Here is a 25,504-nt window from a genome sequence, read left to right as displayed (position 1 = left end):
CAAACAAGCCAAGAGCTCACCACTCAAGGTACAGAATGCCTACTCATGTTCTTACCTTGCCATCAGAGGCAGTGTTGATGCGGTAGTGGTAGACCCGACCTTCATAGCGCAGTGAGATGGACCTCTGGCCTGGGCTGCTTTCACTGTCCCGCACCAGGAAGCTACCATTGATGCCACTGCTGAGCAGGTATTCGGCAGCATTGCGCGATACCGGCCCGTGGTACCAGCTGTGTTTCTCCAGGCTGTTAACTGGAGTAATGTAGTTGCTGGGCACCCAGCCCTGGCCATTCTTGGTCTGCGCCTCACACCACTCCCCATTGTGATTGTAGCCCAACACTCGGAGCTTCTCTCCTGAGAAACCAGAGAATTGCACCATTGCATTATGTGGCGTTACATGACAGCATTGCTCCTCCTTCAGCTTTCAAAACACACAGGATATTAGGTTTGAACAAAGTGATTGTTAAAGCCTTCTGATATGCTGTGACTTCACATGATGTCATGTAGAAGTGGGTGTCAGAGCAATTTTACTCAGTGATTACTCAGAAACGGTTATGCATGTAGGCCTATTAAACGTAGAAATTAACTGATTAAATACAAAATGCCTTAAGATTTACTTTTTTCTTGCTCATTGCTTACTACTGACCTAAAAAGTTGGTTCTAGAGATGTAAAGGACTGAAGATACTATTTCATTTAAACACTATTACTGTCAGCTAACTTAGGCTGAACCTGCACCGACTACATACTTTATTACACAGCATCTATATTAGCTAAATCTTTAGTACCTTTACATCAGCCATGTTAACAACTTTTCAAACATGTTTAAAAAAATACCAGAAAATAGCACATATATCTGTTTGGTCCTCAACAACCTGATTGGCAATTGGCCAATTCATTATGTTGATGTTGGCAGATCTGTGTTGCAGTTTAGTGGCATTCATTATGTGAGTGAGGCAAGTGCATTCGCTCTGTCGCTGAATGCTGCTGCTACACCTATAACAAATGTCAGAGCATTAATTATATATGACTCATTGCACTAAACAGCTAGCTGCCTCTTACTTCTGATGTAGCATTTCATTTGTTATTTGAACATGCAACTGATTCCCATTTACAGTTTGGCCCATTAAAATATCCCACATATCACACACAATTTTATTTCCATTGTGGCTTTAGCTAATAGAAAGTACTGGAAATGTGCTAGCGTGTGTCATGTGTTCACTTAGCCCAAGAAGTGTGAACTTTTGCTTAGAATGGTTGCTAGAAATTGACCAAAAATTTGGATATTGGCCAATCTGACTGTACAGAAATTTTATTCGGCCATCCATAATTTAATGTTCTAAGCACTATTTAATGTACCACAATATTTTGATTATGGTTTACTGGATGCTGCTATAAGCAGAAAGAAAAGAGACAGTTTTTCATTAACTAATAACCACTTTCTGCCACAGAACACCTAAACAAAAGGGCCTTCTTGACCTAATCAAAACAGAGACCAGCACACAATCACACTTGACTCATATAACAACATCCTGACATGACCTGGAACAGACTCATGCTGAGTAAATGACCAGTATGCCTTGGTAGGGCTGTGACTCTGGCACACTAGAATCCTCTCAATTGCGTCATGATTGCCTTAACCACGATGCACAGGTTTTTCCATGTGTCATTACAAGTTCTTGTGGTTGACATTACTGCCTGCAGATTCATCCGGTGGTAAAACTTTTTAATGGTTACCTTGGTATTAGCAATAAGCAAAGCATTTATTACTTAGAGAAGTGACCTTCGCAAACCTACACAGAACTTACAAGGCCAAGATCATGGAAAACTGAATTTTCCTAACTTTTTTGAAAGAGTTTCAAAGCGTAATATTCACCTCCCACTCCGTACGGTCCATCTATGGAAATTAAGCCTCAATAACAGCCCATTTTGAACTCTTAATCTTAAAGGCAGTGTAATAAAAAGGATGTTTAATTGTAAGGGATACAGAGAGGTTGAAAAAAGGTCTAAAAATAAAAATGAATGACCTTTGGTTAAAAATGAATTATATTTTTGGTACATAAACCCACACAAACAGCATAAGTGGGCCTTAGGGGGGACAAAAGTACAAGACAAATGTAAGATGTGGGTCACTTAAGTTCCATATGTGTATGAACTTGAAGGTAAATGTACTGACTCATTAAAATATACTCAATTTTTCTAACTAGTGAGATATGCAAGAAAAAGCCATGTTATCTAAGCATACTAAATTAATAAATACATTAATATCAAGTACATTAAGTATAAAGCATTAACTCTCCTTTATACGAAATGCTTTGACTAGCCAGGCCAAAGCTGCAGCTGCCTTATTGTTTTTCAGTAACTTGAGTGGAAAGAACTCGCGTGCTGCACAAAATAAAGGAAGCGGAGGGGAGATAGAGAATGTGAGGCAAATATGTGGATTTCCAGGCAGCAGCGTCACTCGCCTCCCCTGAGAGGATGCGCTAGGCCTCTCAGCTCAAAGCCTATAGCAGACTATGCTTCTTTCAGATGAATCCAAGGCTGCGCTGCTGTTTGTTTCATAATGATTAGGGATTCGATTTCAGTAAGGTAAACTGAATGTGTGAGTTCATGGCTAATGTTTTCCTAGAGCCAGACAGGAGGGGGCAAGGATTTTCCTCTATTGTTAAATGGCATATTAGTCAATGCAGTACATGGCAAGCGGCAATAAAACAAATAATAATAAACTAAAAAATATCACCAACGGTTACACTTGAACAGGTTGATTACACACTTTTGTATCTGACTGATGTTTATTAGTGTCAGTGATTACTCTTAATGACTGCTGGCATGTCATTTGTATTACTATGTGAACAGGTGATATTGAATTCATTCTTTTATAGGATGTGTTTCTGAGAAATCACTGACAACCTCTTGACTCACTGCTGGCACTATTAAATGTTCTCACAAAGTATTAGCTGACAAACAACTACAGGAAAAAAAAATAAAGCCATGAATACACAATGTTCTGATGCCTTACCTTTAGTTATGCTAAGTGTGTTGTCACCACTTGCCACAAAGTCGTATAGTGCAACAAACAGGTTTGGGTCATTTTCACTGGGCCCCGCCAACAGGTTCTCTTTGGAGTTCCAGCGTGCCGCCTCAGACAGACCAGGGGACTCAAAATCTGGCCGCTGAAGAGCTTCTGCAAATGAAAGTGCAAAACAAAAGTGAATCACTACAAGTAACAACATACAGACTTTAGAAACTAATAACACAGATGTATGTAATGGAAAGACCTACTGTGTTCATATCACTAACAATATTTAACAATTTTCCAAGCAGTGTAGTCAGGCAATTTACAGTGTTACTACTCAGTAAATGCTTAACCTGCAAGGTTATGTAGGCCCACTTTTCACTTCCTCACTCTAGTAACTACGTAAGTTATACATTCGTTTTTATAAAAGTCAGAGACCTCTCCATGTAATTTCCAGTCAAAACAGCCACTAAATACTCTTCCCATGCTTCTTGTAAATACCTCCAAAGTTCAGTCTTAGAAGTTCATTGCAATTTCTGCAGTTTCACTGTTCTAGTGCATTCTTCCTGCTTTTTGTCTATTTCCTTTTCTCAGTAACAGCTCCTTGACAGCTATACATCCTTTCAGACCCTTAGCACTGAGCTGTCTTCTCACAGTGGTACGATGGACAGAAACACTTGTGGACTTTATATCTGAAGTAAGAGTGGAGTTTCATTTTCTCCTATCTCTCAAAGATGAAAGTACTGTCTATATGAGGGTGACAATTTTGGTAACCTACCAGGTCTTATAGGGTGGTTAGGGGTCCTATTTCTTCCCTTCCTTTGACAAGTGGACTATATTATATCTAATCTCCTCAAAAACATTTCTTGAAAAATTAATAACTTGTACTTAATGGCTATCTAGACTGGAAATTAAACAAATGAAGGTTGGTCTCTGACTTTTGCACAGTCCTGTAGTAGTTACCATATAACTCACAGCAGTTACTGAACAATAATCTTTAAGGTAAATAACTGAATAATACACCTGCAGTTTCCAGGGCAAAATGGATTAAGAAATGGTATGACTTTCAACATTGGCAAAATTCCTCTACCCTTACATAACTGAACACTAATATGTCTCTGCTTGATTAGATAAATGAAATTAAGCGGTGTAAAAAAGCATAGCCCACACTGTGAGTTCATTATGCACAGTCACAGTCAACAAGTTGCTCAGCTGTCCCCGCACGTGTTCCGTCACCTTATGCTTCTCTGTCGCACACACACAGCCTCAGTCTGAAGAACCACACCATGCTGAAAGTCTCAATTGGGGTTCCAAGCATCAGAAAAAACTCCCAAACATACCCTTTAATATTATGTAGATACACTGTGCTCAGAATGGTTCACTCATTAACTCATTATTCACTACATAGCATTTGCTATACACTAACTTGACTGACAAAGAACCCTGGACCTCACACAGATGTTGAAAAACAATAGAAAATGGCAGTGATACTATCCATTTCCAAATGAAGCTGTGGTTATTTTATGGAAAACTTAACATTGTTGATTAACCTGTGCTCCTTGATAATTCCAGGATTTGGTACTTTTAGGCACAGATAAACGTCTGCAGTTAGTTTTTAATTCTCCGAACTGTTAAATTCCAGGAATCAAATACATCTTGCTGAAAGAGACGTCATCTAATGGACCTGCGTATTGAAAAATGGTTTTATTTGTAAGATGAGACATTACGGGGGCGTCTGGCCTGGCACGGAAATGAGTCTGTGATAGCAGAAGATAAACAAATGAGAGAGAACTGGCTGTGATTCCTCTGTTAAGCAAGAGCTGAAGAACAAAAGGGGACTGGACAAACTAACATCATAATAGGGTTCTTTTCATGCCCATGTTTCTTGTAGTTTATCTAATAAAGAACTTATTGTTTGAGTATTTGTTGGGGTCCTAGTTGTGAGTATAATGGAGATACTGAACCACATATGAGCCTGAGGACTACTGACCACATGGTGAACCAAAGATCTCCTCAGTAAGTGTGGCATCACCACAACAGGCTGGAGAAGAAGTCAAGAGAGATGGTGGTGGAAGGAAGAGACACAAACTTAATTAGCAGAGACAGGGACAGCAAATCTCTCATGAAGAGCTGGAGGCAGAGTGCCAAAGATGAGCCCAAGCATGAGGAATACTCTCAAAACATTCATAAGACTAGAGAGGAAGCATGAACCAAGACTAATCTCATACTAAAATGAAGAAAATGTGATTGAGATCTACCACAAAAGGCCGAGGTAAAAGTAAAACGTCACCCAGAACAGGAAAGTATTCCACACAGTTCTTCAGAAAAAACTTATGGGACTTATGTATGAACTATATCTTGAAAACAGTAATAATTTAATGAGCAGCTTAATACATCTGATGGACCGTCCACAGGACTTTCACCAGCAATAGCCTTTGTTCCTAGCATATTATTACCGTACACAAAGACTTATTAACCTTGGTTACGTGAGCATAGACATAAGGAAGTATCATTATTATTTTTGCTTACAAAGAAACAAGACATGCAAAAACAAGGATTGGAGAATCTCAAGATCTTTTCTAGGATTTTTCATTTACTTTAACCTTTTGCTATATATCCAAGAAAGGTTCAGAAGTTTTCAAAGTTTTAAAAGTTTTCTTTTTTCCCCTCTGTAAACAAACTTCAGTAAACAATATACAGACACAAAAATAGCAAAAGAACAACATTTCTAGATCTACACACGTGAATGTGAATATGAATATCTGTATACTGTTTGCTTAAAACAAACCTACACAGGCAGTCAGGCAGGAGTCAGATTTCCTAGTATTCTCTCCTCCCTCACTTTTTTTTCCTCCCTTTCTTTTGCTGCGAGCCAGAGTGTCTGGCTTTGCTCGCACCCCCCTCCCCCCTCCACTTTCCTAACGGCCAGGCGAAGGAGAGTCAGCTAGGAGGCCTCAAAGTGAAGCTGGAGTCTATGATTTTCGCAAGACCATCAACCCGAGTTCCCCTCGGCTGCTTTATCTATGCTCCTGGGTCTTCTTCAGACTACCCTCCTCTGTAATTGAGATTCTTCTTCGCAAAAAGCAACACCTCCCCCAACACCCCCCACCCCCAGCTAGTCATGCTAGCTTTCTTCATCTGTTCCGACGCAACCCCAAATTCTTACCTTCGAAGTAATAGCTGGAAGAGGACGAGAGGCCTTTTTTAGATTTACACCCCACCAATTTCAGACAGATCTCCAACATTTTCATTTGCTTTCTTACGCTTCCACTTTAAAGAAAAAGTCCAATTTTTACCCTCAAGTTACACGTCCTAGTAATCCGTCATCCAAAAGTTGATTACCGACTTAAAAAAAATAAATAAATAAAAAAATTAAAAGGGGTTCAGCGGTGTCCTAAGTCGACAACAAAGCGGAGACAAATGCAGAAACCAACTTTCGAAAGAAAAGGCCGATATCCACATCCCAAAACTCCACAGCTGCATCCACTTTATGACTCTGTACTACCGAGTTTCCAGTCCAAGAGGCTCCATTTTTTCCCCCAGTCTGCTTTCGCTCGATCGCTCTTTCGCTGGGAAAATACCCATCCAAACACGGGCAACTTGTCCCCGAGACGTAGTCAAGAGCCAAATCTAACACTTTGACGTAAAGACGTGCTCTCTTGATCCTGCCATCCTGCTGTCCTGTCGCCTGCAAGTATGATAGCGGGAGAAGCCGAGTGCTCGTGCTGCTCGCTGCCAACAAAGGGCCCCTTTCAGGCACTGCCTGCTGTACTGAATGACATCAGCTGGCTGGATCCTCCCACCTCCCCCCCAAAAACACACATACAAACACAGCCATGCACGCACACACATACTTTCAAACATGCACACATCAACAGAGAGGAACACCAAGGCACACTCTGCACTGAAATACCACCACAAGTCAGACTTTGGGAAATTATATGCTACAAGAAGGCTACAGCAGGAATCTGCCTTTGTCGTTCCTGCTGGAGAGTCACAAGGCATTTTATGGAAGACCTCTTCCCTCCCCCACAACCCCCATCTCCACTTTTCTCTCTTTCTCTCTCTCAGGCACCAATAGTCTCTTGCTCTATTCTGAAATGTTTACAGCTTCAAAGAAAGGCGCCTGAAGCTGTGGCTGCCAAGTGTGCTGTGAAGTGTCATGACAAGCATTCTTCCTTTTTGTTTTGTTAGCCTAACTAGGCAACAGGCCGTTTTGGGAACTAAAGAAATGATTTACATGATCAGAACACGAACAGAGACCAGGTGGCACAATGGAGTCAGTCAATGTTTTCAGTTTTATCTAAAATGTATCCCTCAAGCTAGTGACAGAATTTAGCCACTTCATTAAGTAAAGCTACAGCTCATTAATAAAATTAGCTGTGCTTGGTAAAAGTTGTGCAAGTAAAGCTACACATTTTTCTCACAAGCTCAACCAGCCAGGCAAAATTCTATGCATGCAGAACATTGTCAATCAATGTTTTATTGTTTCTGTAGACCTGTCCTTAAACCGCCCCCTAAGCCCTGTAGTCCTCTTCCAGGACCAGACTGATGTGGTCCGTGCTAAAGGGTGCACAGAGGGTATATATAGGGTTTCTGTCAAATTTGACATTCAAATTTTTAAGGCATTATTCGAAAAATATTTTAACCATCACTACCCCAGTAAGGTCTACAGGCTACTGCACACCAGACGCACTGGGTGGACGACACCAGAGACAGTGATGCCAATCAGCATCTCATTAATACTGTACTATATTAAACTCAACAACAACAAAAATTAGACTGTATGGCTTAAATTTACATGGAGGAAAGGTTTCAATCTCAAGTTTTTAAGATAAACTGACTTGCTAAATGTCTGTTTTCACACATATTTACATTACAAGCCTAATTGCATTGTATTTCACCTCATAGCTTTGAATTCAAAAACAGGAAGATTGCCAATGATATAGTTAGCAGACATCCAATACTAAATTAAGTTTTTTCATCAAATCTATACAAGTACAGTGAAAACTGAGCTTGAGCTTCTTGTTTTTCTGCGCCTTTCTTCAACACTTCATATGTGCTATAGCTGTGCTTTGATCATCTCCTACCCAGACCCAGCCCCTTCTAGACTGGTGTGCAGCAGCCTTTAGCCTGCTGCAGTAGTGGTTTTGTATGCTTCCTTCTTTGTACTTAAACTAGAAACTCTGTCAAAAACATAAGATGCAGGTTTGACCCTCTGGTGGTGTATACTGTATAAGGTTTATAGTGCTCAGACCCATTCATAACAGAGGGTGTACATGAGTGACCTTTGAACACCATAAGATGCGGGATAACCTATAGCCTGGCAGGCATGCACAAATGAGGACTGCATGACCACAAATGCATCACTGATATGAGGGTTCTATTTAGCAACGAAAATACTGTCAATGAAACACTGTTACTGCCTAAGCTGTTTTAACTTGTTTAATGTTATAATGAATACACCTCTGATGTGGGGTAAATCACTTTTTTGAGGATTTTAATGGTCTCTTTTAATGTTTTTATAAAACCCTGGACAGAAACTTAAGTTAAGCCTTATCGGCTGCTTACTTGTAATACAGCAACGCAGCCTAAACTGGTAAACACAAGTGAATTACCAAACATATAAAATGCAACAAGCTCACAACAACTAAATGTGTGGAAAACTGAAGAAGAATAGAAAAAAACAACAAATTAACAGAAACCCACGGAACTGGCAAAAGGTCCCGGAGGCTCCGCCCCTGTACTATAATATTTATATCATTCAAGACTTTGAGTTTCTGCTGACAACTGAGAACTTGGGGTACGCATCTGCTTACAAACATTATATTCATCTCAATGGAAAGCTCGGCCAGATCCACTCTGTGCATGCATAAAGTAGATGGTCTTTGTCATATGCCTCAAACTTTCTCTGAAAGCAGAGAGAGGCACCAATGGCTGTTTTTCTCTCCTTTTAATACATAACAGCTTTACATAATAATTTGGTGTTATACGTAACTGTTGACATTCAAGATCTGGCGAGAAGATGTTTGACTGGACGTAATTTACATCATCTGAGCAGGGATGCAACAAAAACAGTGTATCAGATTGTTTACTGACCCAGATACATTCAATATTGTTCCTGTTCTTTTCCTTCATTTTCACAAGAGAAATGACACAGAAGCGTAAACCAGCAGAGAGATGTGGAGGGGCCGAACATGGTGACAAACTCATATGAACTCATGCTGTTACAAATATATCTGACAATTCACAGCTGACAACTGACAAACTTATCAGTCAGTGAAAAAACACTTAAAACATTTAAAGACTTTCATTTTTGACAACATAAAATTGTTATCTGATATATGAGTTATTAGAATTTCTTTATTACTTCAAGCCTTCATATCGGTGCAGGCTCTGTTAATATGTTTGCAAAATAGTATTTTTCGTTAATATTTTGGTTGTGTGTCAAAAATTCTACATATTGTATTGAGACTGGTATTACTCAGAACCAGTGGATATGATATCAGTCTTGCATTTGAACATGTGTAATAAGCAAATAGATTTCAACTTTCAACTTATATTGCATTTGTCATGCAACGTGCAAGACAGTACAAAAAACTGTTAATAGTGCACTTATTTTTTGTCACCTGTCTGTTTTTTAAATCTACAATTAATTGTTCATGAGCAGTAGTCTCAGTTTCAAAGAGTCAAGATACAAACCAGAACTCAAAGTTGTTTATTTAAAACCAGAGATAACTCAACACTGTGTAGCTCTGCATAAGGTGCATCTCCACGTTAATACTGATTTCCATGCTACGATCTTCCTCCATGAGCATGTGGAAAAGGGGCATTAGTGTTTCTCTGGGACAGCGTCTGGAGCTGACATCACCAGCCTCTACACCATTCAACTGGTGTCTCCAGACAGGCGGGAACCCAGGCAGCACTCAAGCCCAGAGGCGTGCTGGCCAGCCAATACGTTCTCTTGACTTTCCAGTCATAAGAGAGCGAAAATGGCTGAAAATGTGACAATGATACAATTCCACCTCTGTAGTCTGGCCAGTTAAATGAGAATAGAACTGAGGTATGAAATGAGCCGTACCACCTAGACTGCAACAAGGGCTTGATGGTATTCCAGTCTCCTTGGTTCATTAACAGTAGAAATGATCTCTGTTCAAAAGCAACTACGGTCCACATACCAAAAAAGGTCAGTCGACCTGAGTGCTAAACCAATTAAACTGCATGCAATCTTTCAAGATTAAAAAATGATTGATTGCTTGGTCAATTATTTTGTGTTTTTGGTTTTGTAACTTTTGATTAAAATTTCCTAAAAGTGCTTTGAGAACAAAGCATTTTGAGAAACTTCATGCTCAAACACACTTTTCCAACTTTTAATGCAATCTCTCATAGATCTGTAACTGAGATTATGGTTATGTCAAGACCCAGTGATTTAGCAGCGAATGACCCTGCTTTCGTTAGCAATCTCTGGATAAACCTGAGTGTAATACATGGAGCTCTATGACTTTTTACACAATCACTGGCATGCTAACTATGTAGCTAAGCCTCATATCAAGCACATACATTAATCAAAGAGAAATTAAAACGTTCAACTTCGAAACCACCTACAAGCAACTTCAACCGCTTGGAAACTCGACTCGGCCACAAAGCAAAGTGAGCGAGGAGAGGCTAGGTTTTGAGAAGTGGGGGGAGGTTGCAGATGGAGAAACATGAAGCACATTGTTTTGTGATGAGCTCATAGGAGAATCACTCCATTGCGATTTATATAATCCCACTCTCAGTATGTTAACAGTTAGCTGACGTACACAGTATGCTCTCTTGCTTTTTTTTCTCCCCTCTTTTTTCACTCTCTTAGCTCACTTCTTTTTCCAAACCCTAGGGCACCAGCAAACGAAGGCCCACGGACCGCTTGCTTATTTGGCCTATACAGCTCTATCGTCCTTTAAAAGGTCTTTTAAATGTGAAGCATTTCACCAAATTGGAAAGTCTGCAGGGTTTCAACATTGGCTCACAGCAAGGTCAGCCTTAATGGATAGGGAAAACGTGAGCCAGGTGCAGGAAGCCTCTGGGACATCACAGCACGACTGAGATCAAACTTTTGCACACATACACAACCACGCACCACACAGCACACACTTGCACCCACAGACCCTGAAAGATGAAACACCACACCACCTTACAATGTCTGAAATGTCAGAAATGTCAGCCAGCATCAACTCTGGCACCCAGCCTACCCAATTTGGTCAGGGAAAGTCAAGATATTACCTCAAGCATGCTAATATGATGAAAGAAGAGTGGAGGCCCAGCTGTGGTTAATACACAAAGCTATGCACCAGGTTCATTCCATCACATCATCCCACCAGCACCACTAGCAAGAATTCTCACAAGTCACAAGTCCCAGGCACCCAGCAACCAGCCTGGCTATTCGACAGTGTTTATCCAGGGCCCTTTGGAGCATTCCATCTGGGTGTCTGGGGCCTTTCTGGCCCAGGCTCAGCTTGCGTTTTGAGTTCCAGAGGCTCACTAGCTTGATGCACGTGCAACGAGAGAAGAGCCGAGGGACGGGTAGTGGTTATCATCATTTCAGAGTCAACAAATGTGGGCAAAATGACTTCATTCCTTGAGTGCCGAGGTTAAAGACACATGCTAAAATTCCATGAATATAAGCACCCTGACGCACCAACCACTGGCTGCCAGACACCGTAGGCTATTGGTAAGCGTCGGCGCCCATAGTTTGAGAGGAGGGTTCCACTCCGTTGGTCCTGGTCGGCACTGGATGAGGGAGCAAGGTAAATCAGCATCAGTGGTCAGCCGTGAGAAAGAGCTGTGAATCAGCAGACAAGGGGAGAAACAAAAGAGAGCAAAGCATGCAAACGGCACTCAAGAGAGCATACGTTTTTCAACCAGGTGGGAGTGTAACTATTTTTTGCAATGTCATTTGTTATTGCAAAACAATATATTTCAGTTGTCAATGGAATAATGGCTTCAGGGTGCAATTACTCTTTAAGTAACATTTTAATTCACCCAGCACCAACCAAATGACGGTTCACTATTACTTTCAAACACTAGATTTAGCATTAAACACGGATATTTGAAGCTTGTAAGATATTCAAACAAAATATTTTCTACTTTGCAAGTTGTAGCTTTACAATTTTACAGACTACTGCCAGTTCCTGCTATAGATAGTATTTGTGCTTGAGTGTATTTTTCACAGGAAATAAGGGTGCAAGCTTTTCCTTGACAACTTGGTTTGTCTAGGCACGAACACCAAGGCCTATCTCAATGCAAAATTTGCTTATTCTAGGACTCGACAGTATGTTAACAAAACAGAGATAAGATGATGGAAGCAGGACATGGCATGCAACACTATTCAGATGATAAGTTGCAGCACTGAAATATTTATGGCATGCTGAAGTAGACAACAGATCAGCTTCAGCTCAGAATCCCTGGCGAAACAAAAGACTACACAAGGAACGTAAAAGCACCCTAATTAAGACAAGGACGTAAAGAGTCATTTGCCCAATTAATCTTGTCATAACATTACATCACATTGTCAAAGACTGGGATTACACCACAGACTATCTCCTTGACACACTCAACATCTCCTCAAATGACTGACCCTTATGGTCCAGCTGACATTCCTGGAAAAGAGAATTCATCTACAAAGCTAGCGTGCCCAAATCAATGCATTAGCTGACACGGCAAGACCAAACAGACCCAAAATCACACGGAACAAATTAAGAGAGGCATGGAGAACAAAAGATAAGGTCTGAGCTGGGGCCCCATCATGCAGGACCCGTTTCCCAAAAGCTTCATAACATAAAGATCAGCAGAAGATGACAGAGTGCGTATGACTTTGAACATTCAAACAGTTAACATGACCTCAACTCTGTGATGGATAACAGAGGCTGGGTCTGTAAATAGTGGTAGATGGTTTATGGGTAACATTTCAGTAGTCTATGTCTATGTCTCCAGAGCCGTCACTGTTCGCTAGATGGATAAAAACAAAACTAGAAGAATCAATTCACATATGAGCTTTATAACGTCAGAGTTAACAAAAAAGCCATCCAGAAATCAGCAGGGTACCCTCAGGGCCTTCTAGGCCTTCAGAGAAGGTCTAATGATTACTGTGAAATAAAAACAAAACAAACATGGAATGTCTTGTACAAACTTCAAATGTCAAAAAAGTTCACAAGAATCACTATTAATCAATTTTAGCTTAGCAGCAACATACTACTAAAATTACAAAGGACGACAGCAGAAATGAATATTATCTTAGAGGTGGTTGTTTTCCTCATTTTTGGTTCAAACTGAAGGCCTACCTCTAATAGTCAGAGTTTTCCCAGTAGAAAAGTAAGTGAATGGGGCTACAGGTAGAAAATCATCATTTGGAAGTATAACCCCATTTCCAAAAAAAGCTGGAACACTGTGCAGAATGTAAATAAACATAGAATGCAATGAAATGCAAATCATGTAAACCATATTTTTAAAGGAAAATACTACAAAGACCAACTGCTGACGTTTTGAAAGTTAAACGTTTTCCCATTCTTGTTTGATATAGGATTTCAGCTTTTCAACAGTCCAGGGTCTCCTTTGTCATATTTTTCATTTCATAATGTATTCATTGTCTATTTTTACTAAAAGATTCTCTGAATCTTTTAATGTTATTATGTACTGCAGATGATGAAAAGCAAATGTTCTTTGCTATTTTACATTGAGAAACGTTATTCTTGAATTGTTGCACTATTTGCTTGTGCAGTCTTTCACAAAGTGGTGAACCCCTCCTCATCTTTACTTCTGAGAGACTCAGCCTCTCTGGGATGCTCTTTTTATATCCAATCATGTTACCGACCTGTTGCCAATTAACCATCAGGTGTTTTTTTAGCAATACACAAATTTACCAGACTTTTGTTGCCCCATTCCAACTTTTTTGGAACGTGTTGTTGGCATCAAATTCAAAACGGGCAAATAAAAAAAAAAATGATGAAAATTTCTCAGTTTCAACTTTTGATACCTTGTCTTGGTACTATTTTCAATGAAATACAGGGTTTAAATGATTTGCACATCATTGCATTTTGTTTTAATTTACATTTTGCACAGCGTCCCAACTTTTTTGGAAATGGGGCTGTAAATTTTCATTGTCCCACCAATAGAATGGAACCATCCTAGCTCTTTAGTCAAAGCAAGTTCTCCAAGAGTGTGTCTTAAAGACCTCAAACAGCTTCAGACTGACCTGCTTATAGAGTAATAGCTAACAGCTAATGGGCTACTTAGGCCCCTTCACAAATCTTCAGTTACAGGCTTTAAGTTTACATCTGTACTGAAAGGGTCAGATGAAAATGTCACTGAAATAAATTGCTTGGATGAACCATGGTTAGTCTGGCGTTAACAAAACACTGGACAACCTTATACCAGTACTATTGGAAAGAAGCATTATGTTAGCTGTGTTAATCAAATGAAGAAAGGCTTAACTGCATTAAACATTTGTATGTGTGACCGACACATGGCTGTATCTGGGTCTCGGAGTAAACGAAACAAAAACATTCATGAAATGACGAATCCCATCCTAAAAATTAAAGAATGGCTAAGCACAACACAATGGGAGAGCTTCTCAGTCGATGTTATTGGTGCCGTGCTGTCTCCGCATCCGTGTCACATGTAATTGAACTGCCAGTGTCCCGAAGTACCTGCTACCAGAGACTTAACAAGTGACCGAATTTGTATTCACTGTGTACCGATTCACTACATACAGAACTAGTGAGAGAATAGAGAGACAGCCCAAGACATGCACATCAAGCACTTTTCTAGAGACTGGAAGCAACAGCGGACCTTAACAACTGTTTACATAACAATGCTATGTTTCAAGTTACATGGTAAGTTAACTACTTAAATCAGACTAAATGTTCGACAGTTATGGAAGCTGATGTGAAGTACACAAAAACAGAACAAACTTAGATATTTTAAGTTTTAGATCAAATTCATTACTTTGGATTACAAACAATTGCAAAAATAGCTTTAGCAATATGTTATTCCACATAATTTATGTCACATATCAAACTACTGTTTTCCAAAAGTAGTGTTTATTTTGACGCATCTCCCAAAAAAAAAAAAACCCTAACAGAATGTACCATTTTAAAACCTAAAATTAACAACTATGCCTGTGCCTCACCAGAACATTTTGCCGCCAGCAGCGCTGGTTGAACTGTAAGTAATTTAACTGCAATAAGAGGCGACAAGAGGGTTCGACTCCTTTATATGTGGGGGACAATGGTGGGATGTCCTGCAGATGTTGTTTTGGCAGAAGCAGTAGAGGCCAGTGGAGAGTGTGGCGGCAGTGGTTGCAGTGTTGAGCTCTCTCTCTCTCAGTCTCTCTCATTCTCGTGGTGTCTCAAAGTTAAATGAAACCAGCTGAAGCCCAGCAACCCTCCCAGTACAGGCTGCAGTGGACAGTTATCATCCTTCCACCACTGACCATGTACATCCAAATAACTATTCTGAGGAAAGTCCTCATACTTGAAAGTTCAGGGGCAAATGATTTTGATTCATTAACAGAAAATAAAAATAAATAAAAAGTATGCCGATACCAGATTTGAGTACCTGAATCAGACTCAAAACTAAAGACTCATGAAATTCCACCTTGAGAGGGACTTTAAATAACAACCCTTTTAGTACAGAAAAGCCTTCAATCTGATGGACAGAAAAATAGCTACAAATTGCAAAAGCAATGTATGAGGCAAAACAACTGGAAACAGCTGGATAGCTTGTAGATTGGACATCAAGTATGCCAGCTAGCACAAATGCTAAATTACCTTAAGTTTTCAGCTGATCTAGCTAATTTTTAGTGAGTTACAGATCACTTTGCTGGATTAGCTATTATGCTAGTTAGCACAGCTGCTATACAAACTACAGACTAACCAATCGTTTCAAGTTGCTTCTTTCCTTTGAACACTGCATTTCAGGGCTTCAGTTCTGTTGTTCAGACTGAGGATTTTTCTATGACAAGGCTTGTTACTTGAAGCCGTGTTGAACCTGACAGATTTTTAGTAGGGGTTTACTTTCATACAATGCAATACCTGGCACTCGAGGGACTTGAGACACAACAAACAGACACTTGAATCGATGGCTGGTAGCCGCTCGGTCTCTTCTGAGGGTTACTCATTTGCCACCTTTTGTGAATTCAGTAATGCAGACTATGCATCTGGCTGCATCCGATCAGAGTAAAGTGGGAGGGGATGGGGAAGTGGGTTTATGCACACAACCACACTCAAAGGATTTTTAGAGCTTTTTTTTTCTGGAGTCACTTATAAATTCTAGGGGCTGCAATTTTAGTGTTTATTTCGTTACTTTCGAACTCCGTAAAATCAAGACACTTTTAACACTTAAAATATAAAAAATCTAACAAATCCTAAAACAAAAAATCTGTGGCATTAAACCTCTTCTGAAAATCTTTGATTATTGAGACACTCTATGTGAACGTGAATATCTGTCAGACTCCAGCCACTGAACTCTGAGAACACTCATAGAAAATTTATGTGATTCCTTTTAACACCCATTTGTAGTAGTCTATGTAAAAGCACTTTGCCATGCAAAGACCAAAATCACAAGAATTAATGCCTATTAATAATCACAGAGCACTTTAAACACCCTGTACAAGCACAAAATAAAAAAAAAATGGCAAAAAGATGGGGCAGCAGCAATATTTGGAAAAACAAAACCTAAGTTGTTTTTCTTCTCTGAGAAAGTTAGTAAATAAATAAATAAATCGCTTTAAACTGAGAGCAGATTTGAAAAGAATCTTCAACCACAGCATTCCAAAAGGACAGAGCCTAGCATTAACAAGCTGTGACTAGACGGAATTTTTATCACTGGCTGGAATTCACATCATAGGTAAGAAAGGGTTCAAGAGGGGCAAAGCTCAGCACAACAGCTGTGCTGCTGAGTGGTACTGTGGACCCTGACAGCGCTTTCTGCGTTTGTGCATGTGCACACATACATACGCATGCAGAATGACACGGGAAGAAAATATCAGGTTAAAAACTGAAGCATGATCAGTTGATACCAAAACAGTTTTGCATAGCCAACAGGATTAAATAATTGAGCAACCTGTCTTTAGGAAATGCATCATGAAACCACAAATTTCTCCACAATTCAATTTGATTTGATTATTTTGGCATGGCTCAAAAGTTTTTTTTTTAAAAATGCAATGAATAGGCAAATATGACTGGAGGAATACACCAAGCTTTTCACTTCATTCCCAGCCAAAGAACAATTCACATATTTCAATAGAAAGGTATACTGTCAGACCAGGGGTGGTAATATGACAGTATTTATCGCTACCACATTTCCAGCGCTCCAGACTAATTTTTTCTGAACAGCCCAAAACTGTCCCGAAACATATTAACATACACAAAATTACATAAAAACCACAAAGTATAAATAAAAACAAAACAGCTGGATGAAAGGGACACCACTTTTTTATGAGCATCATTGACAATGTTCATTATCTATCAATTATGAGGCTAAAATAGAAATCATCAGGCTAAAACCCATGTGTCAAACACAATAGGCAGTTTAAAATAAAACTACCTAAAACAATTTATTTTTTATTTAGAATTATTTTTGTATAAGTATTCAAAGCCTATTTTGTTGTTGCAGTTTTGGCATATTTTAAATAAACAGTGGCCTGTTCTGATTTTTAATATGGCCCTTTTACTGTTCGAGTTTGACCAGAGCTGGTTTATGAGGAGCCTGGCCACTTCCTATTTCCCCCCATTATATCAAAAACAGGACTGCTAAACAGCAGAGGGCACTTGCAATGGAGTCTTCACTGAATGGGAGTAAATGGCGCTCAACATACACACTGTAACACCTCCATATAGCTCATCATTTGATTAGCAGACCATGTCAGCTCAGTCTGAAAACATATGAACTGCATGTTTAACTTTTCTCATTGGATAACAAAAAATAACACAATCCTAACATACAAATACTGAAACACACATATCATACTAGAAAAACAATCAGCTGTAAACTCAAATGCTCTCTTTAGTTCAAAAAAGAAAGCTAAAAGCAAGTGCTGTCTTACTTTAAGCCTTGTATTCAGCATGTAATTTTATTTCTGTTTTAAATACATAGCTATGCATTTGGCTATAATGAGTAAGAGACAGGACAGTGGAGAGAAAGAAAGTGAGACAGTGAGAGAGAGAGAGACAGAGAGAGAAAGACACAGAGAGAGAGACTTGAGAGGAATGCATAGGAGGTCACATTCCTGACTCCACTGCTGTGGCTTGCCCCATGTTCAACTATGCCTTCAAAACAGGCAGAATTACTCAAGAGCCTGCACTTCTGCTCAGACAAAAGTGGATCTTTTTCAATGGGTATATGAGTGCCAGAGGGTCTTAGGATAAGATGGTCACTGAGACTAAACTCATTAGCCTTCCAAACTTTGTCATCACTCACTAGGTTTAATGTGTACTATTTTCTCAAACCGCAGATATCAGGTTTTAGAGAAAACACCAGTGAACCCCTTGGTAAGTTCAATGTGTTTTGAAAATCGCATTTCGATACCAAAAGATATAATCTTGTGGCTCACAAAAGGTCTTAAAACAACCAAAAACTTTATTCTTTCAGTGACTGTCTAGCGCACTAGGACAATGTGAATATTTCTGCGAGTAAGTGCCCTGTAATTTAACAACACTTGAGAAAAGGTGCGGGCTAACCTCTTTAGGGGAAGAGATTATGGTCAATCAGTGGGACCTGGCTTGAACCTGACATGCATGGTCCCAATCCAGCAAAAAGAAAACTTAGCAAAACCATGATGGCATGAGAGTGCAGAGCAGAAAAGTGAGCTGAGCAGACTCAGCAGAGCTTGCAGTAAGTAACCCCAGGAGTTGAACGGGCCTAGGTTTATGGGGTCATGCTTGTGAGGCTATGAAGTGCATGCAGGGAGCTTTGGGAGCCTCAGGGCACCAAGGTTTGAGCACCTGCTTTTGTCAGTCCTTGTGCACAAGTGTCACAACTTACAACAACTGCTTTCCAGGTGGTCAGGACCTGACCAGACCAGAAAAAAAAAAAATACAGCACATGTACTGAAGTTGTTGTGGTGTGAAATATTCAACACCATGACGTTTGGATGTCTTACTATCATGATATTTGATACCATAAATGTGTTAAGTACTGTGGTAGGCTAGCACACATTAAAAACCTCAGGAAAAAAAAAAAAAACAGGCCAATTACATTCTTCATACCTAGTGCGCATCACTGGCCACTTTATTAGGCACACTTACCTCATATCTACACTCACTGTCCATTTTATCAGCCTCACTTACCATATAGGTGCATTTTGCACTCTATTTCTCTTCAGTGTCAGCCCCTCCTTTTAAATGTACCATTATCAATAGTCAGATCCCCCACAGGAGCAACACAGGGCAGGTAATACTTGGGCGGTGAATCATTCTCAGCACTGCAGACACATTGACATGGTAGTGGCCATTTAACCAACTCTTTAAACAACAACTGAGAATAGTCCACCAACCAAAAATATCCAGCAAATAGCATCCTGTAGCCAAAAACTGACCGCTGATGACATATTAGAGCTTAGCTTACCCAAGCATGCTGGGTGGACCAACAGGTTTGTCAAAAAATGTGGACAGTAAGAGCATGTCAACATTTGGCAGATCTGTTCTGATTAAAACAAACCCTGGTGCAATTGCTGAGTTAGCATAGTTTGTTAAAATATGTAAGTGCGCTTCCAAACAAACGCTGGCACGGTTCATTGCAAACATGAATGCAAAATGAACCAAAGATATCTAAATGGACCAAACAGAATATACTGTCATCTCCTCTCTATATATTGTTGTTTAAATGTGCAATGGATGAATTTCTGGCACTGATTTGACATGTGGGTACATTTATCATCGTTTCAAGGGCTCTGAATCGGTAACTATAAACAGTTTCAGTTTTGAAATGTAGTTTAGGCATGTTCAAAGCATTGTAAAATATCATATACAGGCTACATACATCACCACACACATCAAGTGCGTAACATATTAATGCACCAAGTGTTTGACATTTAATGAAAGCTGTACTCAAGGCAAAGTGATTTCACAATGATTTCACCCTGCTTCATGCCCTGGGAAAACCATGGCAACGAGTTTTTGCCCATTTGGTCCACATCTTTCAGTTTGATTTCAAAGTCGAAGTCAGTGTGAACATGAACTAAGTGAACCAGAAATAAAATGCAACAATGTATCATTTTCTGCTTTGGTCAAGACCAAGGGAACCAAACTACAAATTTAAACACACCCTAAGTAAACACTGGATTTAAAAACACCAGCAATAAATACATTCACTAACATGCCACTACCATGTCAGTGTCAAGGCAATGCTGAGAATGACCCAGCACCTAATAAAAACCTGGTCCCGTAGGTTTCCTGACTGTTGATGAAAACAAATCATGCTGAGAAAAAGATGGGACTACAATCTGTAACTGCACAAGTATGACATGTATCTATACAAAAAGTGTAAATATAATGTGCCTAATAAAGTGGTCAGCAAGTGTATAATATCAACAGAATAGAATAATGAAGTGCAATCTCACGATCTTGTTTTATACTAGAAGCAAAGCAGTATAGCTGCAAAGCAGAACATTTTTCCAAAGCTTTTGTTTTTAAACCAGTTTTTAAATGTGCAATGGACGAATTTCTGGCACTGTTTTGACATGTGGGTGCATTTATCATCGTTTCAAGGGCTATGTATCAGTAACTATAAACAGTTTCAGTTTTGAAATGTAGTTTAGGCATGTTCAAAGCATTGTAAAATATCATATACAGGCTACACACATCACCACACACATCAATTGCGTAACATATTAATGCACCAAGTGTTTGACATTTAATGAAAGCTGTACTCGAGGCAAAGTGATTTCACAGCGATTTCACCCTGCTTCATGCCCTGGGAAAACCATGGCAATGAGTTTTTGCCCATTTTGTCCATAAAAAATTGCGGGAATGTATTTTATACATGCCTCTTTTTTACTGTTTGCGGCCAGTCTGCACTATAAGAGCAAACACTGCTCATCACATAGCCAGTATAAAAGGTCAAATGGATTAAAATCAAAATGATTTAGATGATTTTTGTGATGTTTCTGAATACATGGTATCAGGGAGGGTCTGAGCCAGCTGAGCATTTTCAATGGATGATATCTGGGAGTGAAAGGTAGAATTTCGTCTTTTAAATGAAACGATGAAAACGGGTGGAAGGATACACTCAACACGAGGGTAGATTTTATTCTATTCTCAATACTGGTTTCACAATTCATATTCTCATAATATTCTGAATAAAATTTGGATCATGAGAAATGATCACTATAACCATGATGTTGCACAGCTTACTAATAAATGCCAGTATGGGCCGTTGATTTGTTGTTTATGAAAACTAGTGGTCAAACAATGCTTCTGCATTCAATGGCATAATTAACAGAATATTCGCCTTGATGGATTGCCACATCGTTGTTACAATTTCTTGACGAATGGACCAATAAAAGTATATCACTTGGAATAAAACACTTTTCCATTAACTTGCATTTTTGCCTTCTCCTGTCCAATTACTATTTTGGAAATGCCCGTTTTTCTTTAAAGAATAGTAAAGTAGCAAGGTAAAAAGTCTGTGTTGTTTCTGGTTGACTTTACCACAGAAGCAGATTACAAGTAGAGTAGAAGGTGTGTAGTTCAGAAGCGGTGTGGTTGTTTCTTCTGGTTCAGCTAACATTGCCGGGTTATGATAGTGATGTGTCCAACACAGTGATCAGCATGTAACCACTGCTGTGTTGTGGTGATCTTTGCAGACCTGAAACATCATCTCACTCTCCTTACAAAACAGAGAAGTAAAAAGCATAAAGCAGTGTCAATAGATTACATTTTGAGGAGAACATTTGAATTACACAATTTACTCACTCTACAGTTAGTTTAATTTAGGGTAAACAAAAAGTGGTGCCAAAATCAAAAAGACAGCAAGTGATACCTAGTGCAGCTGCCACTTACTGGACTTCCCCACTCTCACTTTTCTGTGAGGCAGACAGATATGTACAAGACTGAACTGCATTTCTAAAAGACAAAAGGAATCCATGACGATACACCCTAGTCCGGTCCATATCCAGTGTCAACAGCAGTAGCTGTAAAACGGCGGTTTGAGTAGCGGCGACATGTCCAGGACACTGCAAGCCACCGTAACCCAACAGCTGGCCGAGACGAGTTGCAAATCTTACCAGGAGACGCCTGCCTCTCAACCCCCCTAGTCGAAAATAAACCCATGTCTCCAAGACCCATAGGAATCATGGGGGAGCTTTGGTGTCTAGACTGTACAGATTCCACAAGTTCCAGCCAAAAAAGGGGGGGAAAAAAAGTGAGAAACGCCAGGGTCCACTCCACCACAGTCCATACATGTTTAGCACAGCTGTTGGCTTAGAGGGGAATCTGGGCACAGAGCTAACACAAAGCTAAGAGTGGCGATACAATAGCACAGCACTCCAAAATCTGATAAAGAAATAACAATCCGCTTAGGTAAATACCTTGCAGGGATGAATGAATGAAAATCCAAATTCCGTCATCTTCAGAAAATGATTACTTACTCACTTATATGAGACAGCTTTATCAACTTTCAGTTACTGCTTTCTTTTTCAATTCCAAAACCATCATCCTGATGTGTCTTCTTACTTTACAGTGATTAACTACTCCCATAACCCGTACTGTACTACTGCGCTACTAGGCTGACATGAACTACCATAACGACTAGATCCATCAAACAGAGCTTGGTTTAGAACTGTATCTCTTTTAGCATGAACTTTCATATGAAATACAACATGCATGATCATACTCAAGTCAACTGAGCAGGCTTGTCCACCACTAACAAAAAAGTTTTTACATGTATAAAAATGCCTGAAAACGTGAAGACAAGACATGTGGGCTGCAACTAACAATTGTTTATATGATCAGTTCATCTAACAAGTGTCATCTGATATAATTGAACAATCAAACCACTACGCCTTTCTTCTCACTTTGGCCGACACAGCGCCACCATCATTTAAATTTCTGTCTGTACGACAATCAATTTCTTTTTTTACGGCATAATGAATCAACAGAAGCCACCGTGCCCTGTGATCAGTTGGAATGACTGTGTGTATCATATGAACATCATAAAGTGCTTTTTTATTTCAGTAAAAGGCACACCAATATTTCTCCATAATCAGCACTGCTGACAACTAATAGCCTTGGTCAACACATTATTGCAACCCTACACTCTTAAAAACAAAGGGGCTTAAAAGTGTTTTTTTTTATGTCATTCCATAGAAGAACCACTCTTAGTTTCTTAAAGAACATTTCAAAGGATGGTTCCTTAGAGAACAATTTTTATAAATGTGATTGTGAGTGTGAAGAACATTTTTAAAGTTTAAAGAAGCTCAAAGTAATGTAAACATTTAGGAAGATATCTTCAATTGGTATAGAACAGTGTGGCCCACGGGAAATAGGACGGTTACCCTAACAGCACCTACTCACTCGATGAGAGAACATTTTTATACTATACATAACTTACTAAATTCTTATCTTTTTGAGGTTTTAGTAACAAAATATAGTGTAATGTTATAGAAAGATTTTTAAAAACACAATATGAAGCCTACCTATGTTCTTTTTTTGTATGTTGTTCTGTCGTTTTGGCTCTTGGCCCACCACAAACAGCGCACTTTGGCCCCCTAAGACAAAAGGTTTGCTCACCCCATGCTTCTGGAACCTTTACATTATATGAAGTTTCTTATACAGTTCTTCTATGGCATTACTCAAATAACTCTCAGTAGCACCTTTTTTAAAAAGTGAACCTTGCATACAAAAATATGGAAAATATTTTTCTAGCTATCCATCACTGCCTTGCACTTTAGGTTTGACACTCTTAAAAAAAAAAGTGTAAAAAAGGGTTCTGCAGAGTGATGCTAAATATAAACAAGAAAACACATCTACTGAAAAGGTCTTTAGGGAACCAAAAGTGGTTGCTCTATGGCACTGCTCCAGAGCACCTTTATTCGTACGAGTGTATAACATCACAGTACTCCGATGGATAGAGCACACATACATGGATGTGTCAGACAGGTTTTTGCTTGTCCCACTACAGAGCAAGTGGAGTTCTAACCTGCTTGGTGAGAGACAACTCCAACCAGAGTAGGCTCCGTAACAGCACTCGGGATCACATTGCTGACACGGCCCTGTGCTCACTCAGTGACTCATATCCCCTCGCAACTCTTCCGGCTCCATTCAGGAGAACAACGCTAAAAGACAACGAAAATAATCCCACTGTTGACCCTCTTGTTAATTTACAAAAGCCGCTGCTCTCTCTCTGCTTACTGGCAGCTGGCAGGAGGTTTTGTTATTTTGCCAACCCACCCCCCCAACCCATCAAACTTCTGTTGCGCAAGAAGACTCGCCAGAATCCAAGAATCTGAGATCTTTCTGCCTGGCGTGACAATGGTCATGTTATGGGAAGGAACTGCTGAGGACAGTCAGGCTTGGTATGCCTCTCAAACAAAAGGGGAGTCAGCACCGATCCTGTTATCACCAGCCCACACATCCAGGTCATGGATCGATGTGGACAGGCATCCTAGAGCAGGACGTAAAAGTCATCCAGGCTTTCCAAAAACAAAGGTTGAGGCAGTGCTTTGGATAATCAGTTAACAAAGTTAAACTCAAGCTATTTATTTCAAAAAAACTTCATTATGCTTTTTTTTATATAAATCTTGAATTAGACTGTGTGGTATTTTATTAGATTCATAAAGAACTCATGAGGGTTGCGTATTCAGGATATACAATTTTGCACTGATTAAAGTCTTTTGAAAAAAGTTTTTATTTGGTGAGACTAGAATTAGCCTATGCTATATTCTGTAAACAATGTCAGCTTTAGTGCACACCAAATTACTGATAACAGTAAGGGCAAAAAAACACCATGCTTTATGATCACATCACAGCAGAGCAGGATCTCCTCAGATCTAATTGCAAAGCCAACATTTTTACCAGTTAGAGCTAACATCATAACTCAAGACTGACAAAGACAACGTATCCTAAATCCTGAGGGAAAAAAAAAAACTATATGAAAAAGAACTCAGATTAGGCAAGTGCTATAAAACAATGACATTCATAAAACACAACTCTGGTTTTAATTTCTGATTGGCTGAGCTTTCCTCAAAAGCAAAAGCATTCTTTTTGCACAGACCACATTTTGTGTATATGACCACACCACAATAACTGAACTGTATTAATGCACCAAAGTATTTTAAAAATATTTGCTGTTATTGGAATATTCTTCAACCATTATGCTGATTAGCAACCACAGTAACCAAAACCATATTGCTTGATGAATAACTGTTTATTGCGATTATTATTGATAATAAAACATTATCTAACATTACTCGGGATTTTATAATGTTCTATTGTTCTCGCTGTCATTCGGGCTGTGCA

General features: G+C 39.4%; 1 protein-coding gene and 1 long non-coding RNA gene across 3 annotated transcripts in view; both read right to left on the bottom strand.

Annotated features, from left to right (window-relative positions):
- abl1 (c-abl oncogene 1, non-receptor tyrosine kinase) overlaps window positions 1-25,504 on the bottom strand; it is a 37,601-nt gene that overhangs the window by 9,811 nt on the left and 2,286 nt on the right. The window contains exons 1-3 of one of the 2 annotated variants that reach the window (XM_036580171.1): window positions 6,178-7,063; window positions 3,015-3,179; window positions 56-351 (exon numbers count right to left, since the gene is read on the bottom strand). In XM_036580171.1, the coding sequence (XP_036436064.1) occupies window positions 56-351; window positions 3,015-3,179; window positions 6,178-6,262 (546 nt within the window). In that variant the 5' untranslated portion in view covers window positions 6,263-7,063. Of the gene's footprint in view, window positions 1-55; window positions 352-3,014; window positions 3,180-6,177; window positions 7,064-25,504 lie in introns of those variants that run through there. The other variant, XM_036580170.1, reaches the window with a different exon arrangement.
- On the bottom strand, window positions 20,782-24,341 carry LOC118814534. The gene is made up of 2 exons (XR_005007736.1): window positions 22,049-24,341; window positions 20,782-21,875 (listed from the first exon to the last, which is right to left on the bottom strand). It is a non-coding gene; the product is annotated as an uncharacterized LOC118814534 (long non-coding RNA).

The sequence above is a fragment of the Colossoma macropomum genome, unplaced genomic scaffold (genome assembly GCF_904425465.1).
Source record: "Colossoma macropomum unplaced genomic scaffold, Colossoma_macropomum, whole genome shotgun sequence".
Lineage (NCBI taxonomy): Eukaryota > Metazoa > Chordata > Actinopteri > Characiformes > Serrasalmidae > Colossoma > Colossoma macropomum.
Note: the sequence above shows the minus strand (reverse complement) of the source record. Positions and strands in the feature narration are given on the sequence as shown.